This window comes from Pongo abelii, chromosome 23 (assembly GCF_028885655.2).
Source record: "Pongo abelii isolate AG06213 chromosome 23, NHGRI_mPonAbe1-v2.0_pri, whole genome shotgun sequence".
Taxonomy (NCBI): domain Eukaryota; kingdom Metazoa; phylum Chordata; class Mammalia; order Primates; family Hominidae; genus Pongo; species Pongo abelii.
In genome coordinates this window covers 35,459,868-35,474,437 of record NC_085929.1, presented here as the reverse complement: position 1 = coordinate 35,474,437, position 14,570 = coordinate 35,459,868, and the positions used below count along the sequence as shown (strand labels likewise).

The 14,570-nt window shown below is 47.4% G+C and overlaps 1 protein-coding gene and 1 long non-coding RNA gene across 10 annotated transcripts in view; both read right to left on the bottom strand.

Annotated features, from left to right (window-relative positions):
• The window catches only part of ZNRF3 (zinc and ring finger 3), a 257,576-nt gene that overhangs the window by 9,155 nt on the left and 233,851 nt on the right, over positions 1-14,570 (bottom strand). For all 9 annotated transcript variants that reach the window (XM_024239982.3, XM_054543271.2, XM_024239980.3 and 6 more), the window contains 3 exons: positions 2,414-2,488; positions 1,553-1,684; positions 86-196 (listed from right to left, as the gene is read on the bottom strand). In XM_024239982.3, coding sequence (XP_024095750.3) covers positions 86-196; positions 1,553-1,684; positions 2,414-2,488 — 318 coding nt within the window. The remainder of the gene's footprint in view (positions 1-85; positions 197-1,552; positions 1,685-2,413; positions 2,489-14,570) is intronic.
• Positions 2,500-13,513, bottom strand: LOC134761164 (uncharacterized). The gene is made up of 3 exons (XR_010139450.1): positions 11,303-13,513; positions 8,384-8,476; positions 2,500-6,635 (listed from the first exon to the last, which is right to left on the bottom strand). It is a non-coding gene; the product is annotated as an uncharacterized LOC134761164 (long non-coding RNA).

Sequence of the window (14,570 nt, the reverse complement as noted above, 5' to 3'; positions counted from 1 at the left end):
AAAAATAAGGTGACGAGAGTCCTGGTTTTCCCCAGTGTCAGGGCAAGAGGGGTTACTGCTCATAGGCTACACACAGAGGCACTACCTGACTGCGTCGCTGCTTCAGCTTGATTTTGACAAGGAGGATGAGGCAGACCAAGGAGACCACGACGAAGAAAGCCAGGAAAATCCCCATGTCAAAGTATTCAGTGGGTTGCTGGAACCGAACACAGACACAGTGAGTCACAGCCTCTCTCCAGCCTGGTAATCGACACATGGGCTATCTTGGCTTGGTCAGGATAAAGATGGGGTGACTGGGATGAGTTTCCTTTCAATTTGTAGGAAACTCCTGGGGTTCTGCTCACATGCACATGGTGTACTCCCTAGGCCCATGTAGTGCCTTCGGTGTGGCCCAGGGGGATGCCTGTGGCGATCTCAGCCAGGCCCCCCAAGAGCCAAGGGAACTCTGTTGGTAAAGCCTGGCTCCCCGTGGAATACTGCAAAGTTGGCTGTAACTGGTAAGAAAGGCCCTTCCAAATAAACACAAATAATCACATTTATAGGACAAAAGAGTGAGTGTCATGTTTTGAGGGAACAGTGATTACTAACCATATAATTAATGGTTTACAACAACTCAGAAAATTGTATGCTGCTTCCACAAATATCAGCTTCCACTACAATGAGTCATATTTACCAAAGCGCTTTTTTACCCCCCTTTAAAAAGAAGCCAGCAAGTCAGTTCAGCAAACTCCCTCTAGTTTTAGTTCTTACCTTTTCCTCACTGCCTCCTAAAACCTCGCAGCCACCTTATCTGGGATTTCCATTTGGCCAATGGGAATAGAGCTTTGCAAAGTGGAAGCTGCATGTATCCGGCTATGTTGTGCATAGGAAAGAATCATCCTACACTGTGAATGTCCCAATATTTGTGAGGAGGAAATAACACCAATATAGGGCACCAGCCCAAGGTTCCTGGAATTCTTCAGCTTGAGGTTTCAGCAGAAGAGGCTGGTTAAAAGTTAGTGGCCAGTAGTGTCTCTTCTACATACTTAAGAGATGCAGATGCTATTCATTAGCCATCGAACTCAATCCCAGTTGAAAGCTAACTTTTCCAGACTCAAATTAACTTGGGGAGTTTCAATAAGGTAATCTACTCTATAGGAAGAAGGAAATACAAGCCTTTTTTTCTAGTGTCTAAGTCAGATGGAAGAAGGAAGCCACGGGAAGCCAGGTGCTGGGTGCCCCATCCCTTCAACCCTCCTCAGTTTGCCTTTCAGAGGGAGATGGGATGGAAAAGAAAGGATGAGAGATCGCCAAGAGGGAATGCCAGGTGGAAGAGGCCAGAGACATCTTAGCACAAAAGTATCTATTTCTGGTAGGATTTTTCAAATTCACTATAAAGGAACACGAGTAAAATTTCACCCTGGCCTTGAGTCCAATAGCTGATCTAAGCCTGCAGGAACCTGGGGTATGCCAGCATTTTAGACAGAGATAGGAATGAAAGCCCAAGGGAAATAAAGGGGCAGGTAGTAGCAGACAAGGCCTGGAGCCTGTGCCAAATGGTGCGGAGGCTCACTCGAGGAGGGCGGTGCTGGATCCTTGCTCGAGCCACTTTCTGCTTGTTGACGATGTTCATCAGCTTAATGGCATCTGCACCCTTCACGTACACCACCGGCCTCTTGAGAGGGTCTTCAGAGCCCTGGTTCAGCTAAGGAAGAAGAGAGGGCTCTGGTTAAAAGGTGTGCTTACTTTAAGAAGCAGTAGAGAGAAAGAAAGGCTGCAGGGAAGGAACATTGAATACCTGTCTGGAATCCTCCAGCTCTTCCAACATTACAGCCTTGGAGCTCCCAGAAGAGCAAGGCTGAGAATGACGCTTGTTTTGGGATGGACTGGGCAAGCAGAAGGCCCAGAAAGGTCTTAGAAAATGCCCCCTGAGCCCGGTGCAGTGGCTTACACCTGTAATCCCAGCACTTTGGGAGGCCAAGGCAGATGGATCACAAGGTCAAGAGTTCAAGACCAGCCTGGCCAACATGGTGAAACCCCATCTCTGCTAAAAATACAAAAATTAGCCAGGTGTGGTGGCACGTGCCTATAATCCAAGATACTTGGGAGGCTGAGGCAGGAGAATCGCTTGAACCCGGGAGGTGGAGATTGCAGTGAGCTGAAATCACGCCACTGCACTCCAGCCTGGGCGACAGAGCAAGACTCCGTCTCAGGGGAAAAAAAGAGAAAATGCCCCCTGTGCCCCAATTCCCTGGCTCTTAACCTCGCCCAGTACACATCCCTTGGGAATTATGTCCAAACATGGACACCTAACTTCAGAAGATAAGAGCAAACGTCCTGAGATGAGGGTGACATGACCGGGACAAGCCAAGCTCACTAAAGGAAGTGCCTTTCTCAGGGAGGCTGCAGTGTTGGCACGGCCTGAGGAGCTTACCTGGTCAATAGCTTCTGGGTTTTCAGACACATCAAAGATGACTGCAGTAGCTCCCCGCTGTACTGCTCGCTTGGCCTGCCAGAGTAAAAAAATACAGCAGGTTGGCCCTCTGGTCCTCTTACCTTTTCAAAGCTGGCCTTGGCAATCAGGCCTGTAATCAAATGCAGAATCTGACAGTTACCAACTTATGTGACTTCAGGGACGTTACCTCACTTTCCTAATCCTCAATTTTCCCATCTATAAAGAAGGGAACTGATGACTAGAGTTAACAATAATTTATAGTTTCAAATAGCTAGGAGGAGGACATTCCCAACACAAAGAAGTGATAAATGTTTGAGATAATGGATATGCTAATTACCCTGATCTGATCACTATACCTTATATGTATTGAAATATTGCTATGTACCCCACGAATATGTACAATTATTATCTGTCAATTAAAAAAAATTTTTTTTAAAGAGGACAATTTCACCTACCTTGTATGGTAATCGTGAGGTCAGATGACTTATAATGGAGAAAATACATAATTGATAACTTAACAAACTTTTGTCTTCCTATCCAGCCCAAATACTGAAAACAACCTAAACATCAACAACCTGCCCAGTCAGTACAGAGGTATTGGTTTCAGTATTTCCTGTTTCAGAGCCATTGGCAACCAAAGCAAATGCCTTTGGTCCATCTCATGCGGTTCCTTTTTCCTTCCCATGTCACCCAGTTACAAGAATATATTGAGTATTTCTGAATGAGTCTCAAAATGGTTAATTTTAATAAGTGACACAAGCTGAAGACCTCTGGAGACACTGTCAGTGGTGGGAGCTGTGAAAAATAATTGTAAATGGGGTTTTGAAGCAGTTGGCTGCCAGACCTGGCTACACATCAAAAGCCACTTGGGAAGTTTGTAAAGCAGATTTCCTGGCTCAAACCACAGAGACTGATTGAGCAGGGCTGGAGTCAGGCCCAGGAAACTGAGTTGTGTATGCTTTCTGGGGGATTCAGATGATTTAACTACTTGGGGGAACTACTGATCAGAGGGATGAGATTAGAATGTTTTAGGAACAAATGAGAAGCGACGCGATTCTTTTTGGGGGATGTGGGGGAAGGATTCCTTTCCATCCCAAAGAACCTTCTAATTCCATGTCCAGCTAAGGGGACAGCAAGGTAGAAGCTGTGGAAAAACAAGACTTAAGCTATAGCCTGGCTGGAGTTTGAGACCAGTCTAGGCAACATAGCAAGACCCCATATCTAAAATATAACAGAAAAATTAGCTGGGTATGGCAGGACATGCCTGTAGTCTCAGCTACTTGGGAGGCTGAGGTAGGAGGTTTGATTGAGCCCAAGAGGTAGAGGTTGGTTGTGATTGTACCACTTCATTCTAGCCTGAGTGACAGAGCAAGACCCTGTCTCCACAAAATACATACATACATACATACATACATGCGTGTCCTGGCTTTTAGGAGCCTGAATCTTGTTAGGGAAGTAAGACACTTCTAATGTGTGTATGTATAGAAGGCAAAACCAGCCTTCTATAAGATGGGCAAATGATGGCTAGTGCTTAGAGATCAATAGAGTTACTATGGGCCACAGTGCCTGAGAAAGAATAAAATTGAAATTCCTTTGCATAGGAATAATCACTCTACATTGATGTGGCGTGAGAAAGCAACGTTGCCCAGAACACGGCTAGACCAATAGCTCCACTGGCCCACTAGAGGGCAGTCTCACCCTACAGCTTTTACAACAAACCAATTCCTTGTATTTAGCACCAAACAGTACCAAAAACAACTTCAGTAAAATCTTGAGTATACTGCAAGTTCCTTGGCAGTTTAAGAAGTTCTGGCACCCTGGACAATCTGTCCTGGTCTTGCAGGGGACCTTTTCTTTTTGAATGGAGATTCAATGCATTGAAAGTCTCTGCCGATTGTCCACCACACCCTGTTTCATCACCAGATTGCTAGGCTAGGAGTCAGGAATGAATCCTGGGAGCTATTCCTGCCTCTGCCACTGGCATGCTGCTAACAGTGGACAAGTCACTCAATCGCTTTCAGCTTCAGCCTCAGTTTCCCCATCTGTTAAAAAAAAAGGCGGTGGGAGATGGCTGCGCACGGTGGCTTATGCCTGTAATCCCAGCACTCTGAGAGGCTTAGGTGGGTGGATCGCCTGAGGTCAGGAGTTCCAGACCAGCCTGGCCAACATGGTGAAAGCCTGTCTCTACTAAAAATGCAAAAAATCAGCTGGATGTGGTGGCATGTGCTTGTACTCCCAGCTACTCGGGAGGCTGAGGCAGGAGAATCGCTTGAGCCTGGGAGGCAGAGGTTGCAGTGAGCCGAGATCGCACCATGGCACTCCAGCCTGGGCGACAGAGTGAGTGAGACTCTGTCTCAAAAAAAAAAGGGGGGAGGGGGTGTGGGGAGGCCGCCTATGTTATTATGACTAGGGTCCCTTCTAAAGTCCCAGCCTTGGCCACTCAAATGAGAAGCAGCAGGCTATCAGAGCAACTCAGAACTGCACTGGCCCTGTCACCCTCCTCCAGGAAGAGAGAATGCTGATGACACAGCTGAGAAAGTGTGAGGCCAGGGTGGCATCACTTTCCTCCACCATAGAGCTATCTATCTTTCTGTCTATCAGAGATGGGCTTTCACTCTGTCACCTGGGCTGGAGTGGTGCAATCATAGCTCACTGCAGCCTCGAACTCCTGGGCTCGAATGATCCTCCCGCCTCAGCCTCCTGCGTAGCTGGGACTGCAGGTGCATGCTACCATGCCAGGCTAATTTTTTATTTATTTATTTATTTTTTTGGTAGAGACAAGGTCTCACTATGTTGCCCAGGTTGGTCTTGAGCTCCTGGGCTCAAGTGATCCTCCCATTCCAGCCTCCCAAAGTGCTGAGATTACAGGCATAAGCCACCATGCTGGCTATCCATAGATCTCTTTAGGGACACAGACTCCTCTGCCAGAGGCCAACAGCTTATGGATGCCAGAGTTAATATAATTGTAAGTAGATGCTGGTGTTTTCCGCTTAGGTGGTATCCTAGGCTTTTTCATAAATTCCTTCTCCAGACATAGAAGGGCCCTGAGGAAAAGCACTAAAAATGAGGAAATAAACAGGCCCTCTCATTCCTTTATTTGGCTTTCATTCCACCATCAAGCACATCAAACAGCACCCTCGGGGAATGTGCAATTCAGATAAGTCCAGATCAGGAGCGCGGTACCTGTGTGCTTTGATGCAGGTGCACCTGGAGAGTCTAATGGCCTCAGGATGAAAGGCTACAGGATCTGGGGTAGGGAATGCCTTCCCAGGAGAGACATGCCTCAGGGAAGCCATTTAGCCATGTGGCCTTCTTAAAGTTCAGGCTTCCCTGCTCCGCCCGGAACGTGGAGGTCTCAAGGACTCAGAGGTTCCGGATGAAGCACGATCATTTGAGAGACACAAAAGACGTTTTTCACAAAATCTAGGACATGGTGATATGTTTCCTGGTTTTTACAGTGAAGACGGCAGGTCAGTAATAAGGCAGCTGGTTGCAGTTGCATGGGCCGGTAATCCCAGCTACTCGGGAGGCTGAGGCGGGAGTATCACTTGAGCCCAGGGATTTGAATTTGTCTCTCTCTCTCTCTCTCTCTCTCTCTCTCTCTATATGGTGCTTAAATTCCATTTACAGCTTGACTTCCAATACAACCAGGCAAAGGTACGGGATCTAAGGACACATCTTGTTTGAGAAAAATGCTTCATTCGCACAGGTCATCTACTTTTAAAATTATATTTAATGTAAACTACTATTAAAATCAGCTTGTATTTCCTGCACACACCAGGACTGGACAGGAGGGGAGCCATGCTAAGATCCTATAGGGAACTTGCCTGTCAGAAGCCAGCTTAGGATTTAAAAGAGGCCATGAATAACCCATATTTAGAAAAAGACACTTTTATTATACTGTTCTGAAAGGAAATTAAAAAAATACAGGCCAGGTGCAGTGGCTCATGCCTGTAATCTCAGCACTTTTGGAGGCTGAGGCAGAGGATTGCTTGAAGCCAGGAGTTCAAGACTAGCCTGGGCAATATAGCGAGACCATCTCCACAAAAAAGTTAAAAACTAGCCAGGCATGGTGGCGTTCACCTGTAGTCCCAGCTCCTCGGGAGGCTGAGGTAGACTGCTTGAGCCCAGGAGGTTGAAGCTGTAGTGAGCCATGATTGTGCCACTGCACTCCAGCCTGGGCGACAGGGCGAGACCCTGTCTTAAAAAAAACAAAAACAGAACATTACTTGGTCATTCTTTGCCCCTTGCCCATATTTTCAGTTTAAAAATTGACGAGGCATATTCCTTGAACCAATCACTCTCATAGATCATTCACCATTTTAATTACTCAAGTGTAGACCAGAATATTATTTCAAAACAAACCTAGACCATAGGAGTCCACACTCTTGTGGCCACCAGAAATCCTATCTTTAGGATCTTTAAGTCACATACTTAACATCCAAAACTCTGAAGCTGGGGCCCTTTCAAAGAAAGGATGGGAAAGATGCAGCCTGGTGGATATGGTTGGATGAAAGTCACTGGTAAACTGGGCTGTAGCTGCAAAGGGCCGTTATCCCTAAACTGTGCACAGCCTGGAGTGCAAGATTAAGAGAAGGGTGTGACTGCAGAACACAGGTGGGAAGTTTTGGCAAGGCCTCCCAGAAGCAGCCAAAGGCCTTGTCTTGCTGCCCTCTATGTGCCCTTCCCCTCATCCCCACCCACAAGGGTTATCTTCACATCCTTCATCACCTTCGCTACTTCCATCCTTGCTCAGGCCAGGGCAGGTTGGCACCAGCCAGCAGGTGACCGGAAACCCAGTGCAGAGTGCTGAATGAAAGATTGTCACGGTCCTTTATTTACCTTCCCAGGGCTGCTGGACCCAAGTCTAGACAATGTCTGTAGCCATTGAGACAAGCAGCAAAAGAGCAAACACTTGCGCCCTTAAAATACATTTGCAAAGTACAAAATTCCAGCCTCTAGAAGACAGGGCCCTACTGTGGTTGGCACTTACCACTCCTATGGTTATTCAATAAATGTTTATTATAAATGAAAGCAAGCCTGCCTGGTACCATACTCGGGTTACTACTGGTAAAAAGAAAGTGCTCCCTGACTGTGAATGTGATGTGGTTTTCTTTCATAAGGAAGTGCTTTTACTAGTAAGATTGAGTCTAGAATGTTCCAGTGTAAGTGTACCAATTATGATGAGAATTGTCCCATCACCACTTTGTGGGTGGGAAAACGTGAAGCCTAGAGCCCGCCACTTACCAGGAATTCCACTCAGGAATGGATCTGGCATTCTCCCCAGTGTGTGTAGTTATACCCAGACTTGGTTTGGGGTTTGGACCTACCCCCATCCCTATTCCCTGGAGTCTCTGGGGCAGGGATTCCACTTTCACCTGTTTACCTGTTCCTCTGTCAAGCTCTTGGATGTGGTATCCCTAGTGCCTACCCTTTATTGCAGGAAAACTTTGACAGAATACAGTCTTAATAGGAAATAACCCAAAAGATGACTAAAAATCTCATTTGTCCCACATTCCTGACCATAAGCTAACCACGGAAGTTGGACTGTTAGTGCTAATATGAAGACATGTCTTCAACCTCTTACAGGAAGTTGTAGACATATGGGGGCCCCAAACAGACTTTTTTGCCTCTAGTGAATACAATTTTGCCTTCTGGCTTTTTTTCTTTATCATAAGCTTCTAAGTTATTAAAAATTCTTTGTAAATATTTTAAATGGCTGTGATTTTTTTTTTCCTACATGCTACACATGTATTTCTGATATTTGGGTTGTTCCAGTTTTTAAAATTATAATTAATACTACATTGAATAAATATTGGTTTTCATTTCTAGTTTCCAGAGGACATAGGTGGGCCCTGTGCCAAAGAATATAAAGATTATGAAGAATCTCAACAAAATCCACATCAAATTTTAATGCCCCTCTTATATACCCACCCAACTCTTATTTACCTGCATAAATGACAAGATAGATAGACTGGCACAGACAATACAGGCAAATTTGTCAACAGATTTAATTTCTGGGTTAGGTGGCCTGTTGATGAGCTGGGTAGAAGGGAGAAAGAAGTGAGTTTGAGAGTAACTCTCTAGATGATGATACTTCACATGCGGAAAGACACTTTAGAGTCAACTATAATGAGTTGATCATATTAATACTAATATTACTAATCCTTCAAGGTCAAGTTCCTGTGTAACTTTTTCCATAAAACTAATGGTGCTTCTCCTTAGCCAAAGGACAGATAAGATACCTCTCTCTGAGCTCTAATATCTTAGGGTTTCTCTTATGTTGTTTACCACTTCTGTAATACATTTTCCCTGAAAATACGATCATCTTCAGAGTTTTTGCTATTTATAAGGGTAATATGTGTATGACGTGAACAATTTAAAATAACTCAGAAATTGAAAGCAAAAAATAACTCATCTGTTACCCCCTATATCCCAGCATTTTAACATAATGGTGTGGTTTATATCCTCCATTGTTTTTTTAACCCATATATTGGCAAGAATAAAATGCATATGTGTTACAGACACACACCCACCAAAATGTAGTTAAAAATATGCTGGATGAGTACCTATAATCCCAGCTACTTGGGAGGCTGAGGAGGGAGGATCACTCGAGCCCAGGAGCTTGAGGCCAGCCTGGGCACCATAGACCCCAGCTGTCAAAAATTTTTTAAGGCCGGGCGCAGTGGCTCACGCCTGTAATCCTAGCACTTTGGGAGGCCGAGGCGGGTGGATTGCCTTAGTTCAGGAGTTCGAGAGCAGCCTCGATAACACGGTGAAACCCTGCCTCTAATAAAATACAAAAAAAAAATTAGCTGGGCATGGCGGTGTGCACCTGTAGTCCCAGCTACTCAGGAGGCTGAGGCAGGAGAATTGCTTGAACCTGGGAGGCGGAGGTTGCAGTGAGCCGAGATCGTGCCACTGCACTCCAGCCTGGGCGACAGAGCGAGACTCCGTCTCAAAAAAAAAAAAAAAAAATTTAAATAAATACACTGGACATATTGGACATACACTGTTCTGTACTCTACTTCCCCCTTAACTCAACGATTTACTCAACAATATTTATATGCATTGATGTGGAAAAATATTCATTCTTCTTACCAGCTACACATATCATTCCATTGTATGGTTATTCAGAGCTCCTTTAATGACCATCTCCATGAGAGGCACGTAGCAGATTTCTACATTTTCTCTGTTATAAACAGTGCTGTATTCATATCCTTGTACTCATATTCTGGAGGCGTCTGTCCTTAAAATAGCCATGAGTGGTTCTGCTGAGTCAAAGGGTATAGATGTCCTATACATAAAGGCCTTGCTTGGGTGCCAGGCATACCCTTGGAGATTAACAGAAACTCCCAGGAGCCAGGAGGTAGACCTTACTGACCACACTGGTATGCCCCATAAAGCCTAATATGGCTGGGCGCGTTGGCTCACGCCCGTAATCCCAGCAGTTTGGGAGGCTGAGGTGGGAGGATCGCTTGAGGCCAGGAGTTTGAGACCAGCCTGGCCAATACAGCAAGACTCCGTGTGTCTATTTAAAAAAAAAAAAAAAAAAAAAAAAAAAAAAAAGCCTAACAAAGCAGACTGCCCTGGGCATGGTTCATAGTCAAATTCTATTTGCATTAACCATGTATTAATTTAGTTGTTCCACGGTAGTTATTAACTGGTTACTATGTGTTCTAGACCCTGGGGACTCATACAGCAGCCAGCAGCAAGCATGGTCACAGACCCCTGTCCTCACCAAGCACACATCCTGCCCGTGGTGCTGGTAGATCCCTCTCTGAAGAGTCCAGGAGAGTCATAAGGAAGAGCATGTACATTTAGCTCCAAGGGCAAATGGGTAAGAAATTAAGAACATGGCTTCACTTGCCTCGTATCTCTTTAGTAGCCTTTCCCAAAGTGCATCTAAGGGAATCATTTTCCTGGTCGGTGTCCTTTGAGAAATGTTGCATATTCCAGAGCTATCCCTGACATATACATCATTAACATGCTAGAGGCTCCTATTCTACCCAGCATCCCAAACATTTTGGACACAAAGCCTGTTTGCAGCAACTCCTGTTAACACTCTCCCTTCCATGGAGCAGGCTTTAGGACTCTGCTCCATGGCTCATGGTATGTCAAGGTGAGAGGAGTATCATCCCCTTAACCCATTCCCCCTCACTCTAACTCACAGGTGGAAGGCTGAAGGATGTGACAGAAGACTTACATTTTGATCTGGAAACCAATTACTAAAGGGCACCCATAATTTAAATGAGATGGTTATCAGTATGGAAACATTCGAGTATACAGTTCATTTGACAACTACTGAAGAGGGCCAACTGTGTGCCAGGCATCCCAAGGAAGACACAAGCCAGGACCTTCTGGAACTGTCTGTCATAACACACTTGCTGCTGTCCTGGGTGAAGAGACCTTGCTTAGCAAGCAGCAGCATGAAGACATTGAGGTCTCTTCCCTTCTTATCCAAGTGAGTGTTCCCTTGGGGCTCTTCTCTGACAGACTTACATATAAGTAGTGTGACCGAAAGGCGCAGTAACCATGCTCATGGAGAATCCGAAATGGCACCAGAGTCCCAGGGCTTGGTTCTCAGGACTTGGCATCAGCATTCTGCTTTATTTTGGGTCCCCAAGTTACTTCTGCAGCTATTCGCAGAGCACAGCACACTGTCCCGGACATTTCTGGGTCATTTCTTGCTCAGGTAGAATGTAGGGGCAAGGGGTCTTGCCGTGGGCCTGCTCTTCATACAATCCTTACTTCCCTAAAACCTGGGCTCCCTCCTCAAGGAGGTACCCCATCTCCCCCATTCCTCCACCCACGGGGCAAAGTCAAAACTGCAGCCCTTTGCCTTTTCACCTACGCCCAATGGCTTACCAAATTTTGCTGATTCTGGCTTCCAAATCCATCCATCGTTTTTTCATCCCCACTGCTGCCACCCTGGCCAGGACATCAGATTTCTCACGAGTCCCAACAACATTCTCTTCTGGGGGCTCCTGAGCCCAGCCCACCTTGCACGCCCCTGCCCCCTCCCCAACACGGTCTCCATGCAGTAGCAGAGGGACCATTCTCAATCATGGATCTGACCTGCACCACCCTTCTCCAATGACTGTGCTGCTCTTAGGGCAAGATGAGACCTCCTCCTGCTTATTGTTTCTGAACACAACACTCAAACTCCTAAGTTGAACTAGATTTAGCCTTTTTTTTTTTTTTTTTTCTTTTGAGATGGAGTTTCACTCTGTTGCCCATGCTGGAGTGCAATGGCACGATCTTAGCTCACTGCAGCCTCCACCTCCTGGGTTTAAGCGATTATCCTGCCTCAGCCTCCCGAGTAGTTGGGATTACAGGTGTACACCATCATGCCCGGCTAATTTTTTCTATTTTTAGTAGAGACAGGGTTTCGCCATGTTGGCCAGGCTGGTCTCGAACTCCTGGCCTCAGGTGATCCACCCTCCTTGGCCTCCCAAAGTGCTGGGATTACAGGCCTGAGCCACCACACCCGGCCTAGACTGAGCTTCTTTTAGTTCTCTTCAAAATCCCAAACTCCATGGTGGCCACATTTGAGGTAACAGGAGACCAACAATGAGGAGCACATTACCCACCCCCCACAGGGTTCATCTTTACTGCTTCTCTCTTTCTGTTCAGGTAGTATTCCCTCAGGCTGTGGTGCCCAGTGGCCTTATGCTGTGCTCCGCCACTGTGGCACTTATGACGTCACACTGTCATTGTTTACTTAAAATGCCTCCTTCACTAAAGGGCAGCCAGTGTGTCAGACTTCTTTCCTGCTGAATTCCCAGAACCCGGCAAAAGGCCTGGCACAGGGTAAATGGCCAAGAAATGTTTGTTGATTAACCTAAAAGATCAGCTTTTGCCCTAGGGGTTAGCATCAAACACCATGGGCCCTGCTACTGAAAGCACTGATTGCAGCTCACTCTAGGCCACCTATCTCCTCCCTTTGACTTTTGAGAAAGCTCTGTTCTCTACCAAATCTTCTTGGAACATAATATTCTTCGCACTTTAAGATTCTCAGGATTCGGTTTCTTATTACTGGTGCCATCTTCTGCTGTTGCATTTCCTGACAGCCTTTTCACTGGTTGTCAGTTCGAAAGCAGGCATTGTGCCTCCTCTGGCCAACCTTGACCCCAGGCACTAAAAGTGGCTTGGCCTTGTTGTGGATCTGTATCAGGCCCCAGCCCCTGCATGTGCTCATCTCTGGATATCAAAGCTCTCTGAAAACAAGCCCAACCACTTGCAGTGTTTGTTCCTTCCATTCTGCAGGAATGGGAGCCTCCCTTAGTACTTTTACCAAAAGAAAGCTGGCCAGATGACTACCCTTGGCCATGTCCACAAGGGCAGGCTGTATGTGAATTTTTACAGCCTCCTCCCATTATCACTAGGGGGCCTGGACTTTCCTCCAGCCTAAAAGACTGATGGAGTTCATCCTGCAACCTGCAGAGAAATATGGCCACACCACACAGCGGCCCAACCCCAGGAAAGTGCAGGTTTGGCCGCTTTCCCCACCTGGTACAAAGCTCTGGCGCCTTGGCTCTCTGGGTGAACTGGTGGCAAATTCTACCACAGCTTCAAAATCCCCAACTCAATGGTGCCCTAATTTGGGGTAACAAGAGACCTAAGCATAGGCTTGAAGGCTTGAGAGACACAGCCATCTAAAGCCGGAGCCTGGAACACGTCACTGCTGAAATGCAGGGCGGCAGGAACCAGCCCTGTTTCTGTTGCCGCCACCAGGCCTGCTCCTGTGGTCAGGGAGGAGAAAAGGGCGGTTAACACGATGGAGAGCACCCAGCCGGTCCTAGGGACTGGCCACGCCTGACGCCCACAGGTCCCTCTTGGCGGGTCCTACCCCAGTCCAGAGAGCCCAGGCTCTTTGAATACTGTTATGCCCCTCCCTCTGGAGGCCACTAAGTAGATTTTAAATCCTTACTCCTCACTTTTTCCTTTCCTCCTCCTCGAGTTCTTCACTTAGTAGTGACCACCCAGGCACTAGGCTCTTGAACATTCTGGTCAGCTGCTGTTCTCTGAAGCATGAGTCACTGCATGACACAGGACATTCTCGCTGGGCAAGGGGGCTCCCAAGGCCTGCCTCACCAAGGGCCCTGTTTTCCGACAGAAACTTTTCATTCCATAGGAAATGAGGTCACACACCAGAGCACATGGGTAACCGGTGAGAAAATTCTGGTGCCAGGAAGGGGGGTGGTGGTAGTAGAAGAGGGGAGGCAAACCAGACCCTAACACTCACGAACCAGCAGGGGGAATCACCTGTGGCTCTTGGGTAATTTGTATTAGGGTGGGGATGAGGAGGGTGGAGGAAGGGGACGCACACAGCTTTAAAAAAAATACCTGGTTTCTTTAAAAGTATATACAACATACATGATTTTGCTAAGCCAAACTTGCAGGGCATTTGGCTAGCTTACTTTCAAGACTTGGAGCCCCTTAATCTACGGCCTACAGGAGACCAACACACAGGATGTAAAGAGGGGCAGGGGCAGGGGCAGGAGCGAGGGCGAGGGCGAGAGGCCAGGGCGGCCAGGCGGGCTTCACTGCTTGGGGGGTTGGGAGGTGAGGGTGGGTGGCGCAGTGCTGCCAGCTCCACCCGCCGGCTCCTCGCTCCAGGGCTTGGCTGCAGCCCGGCCTGACCTTCCAGGTTTCCCTGGCAGGAGATCAAAGCGCTGAAGCCACAAACACAGCTCAGAACTCCGAGGCCCTGCGGCCAACATCCCCCCTCCCGCGGCTCCTCCCCGCGCCAGGAGCCCTCCTCCTCCCCACTCCCACCCCTCGTGCACCGCCCTGCAGGGTCCCTCCTTCCCTCCACCCGCCCTGCTTCTCTATGTTCCCCCCACCCCCGAACCCCCAATCCAGCGGGCCGGGACTTTCGGGGCGGGCTGCCATCCGGCCTTCTCCGACCCGGGAAAGTGCCCTCCTCGCCACCGGCCGCGCCCCTCCCCACCGGGAGAAGATATTTCTCGCCATAATTAAAGTCATTAAGCCTCCAAAGTCTCCCGTCGGCTGCAGGTTCTGAGTTCCGGAACCAAGATGATGCATTTTAAGTCCTAGTTAAGATTATGCTGATCTATTTAGGAGACATGTAGCAGCGAGAATTCAGCGGTTAAGTTAGTGGTTAAGGCTG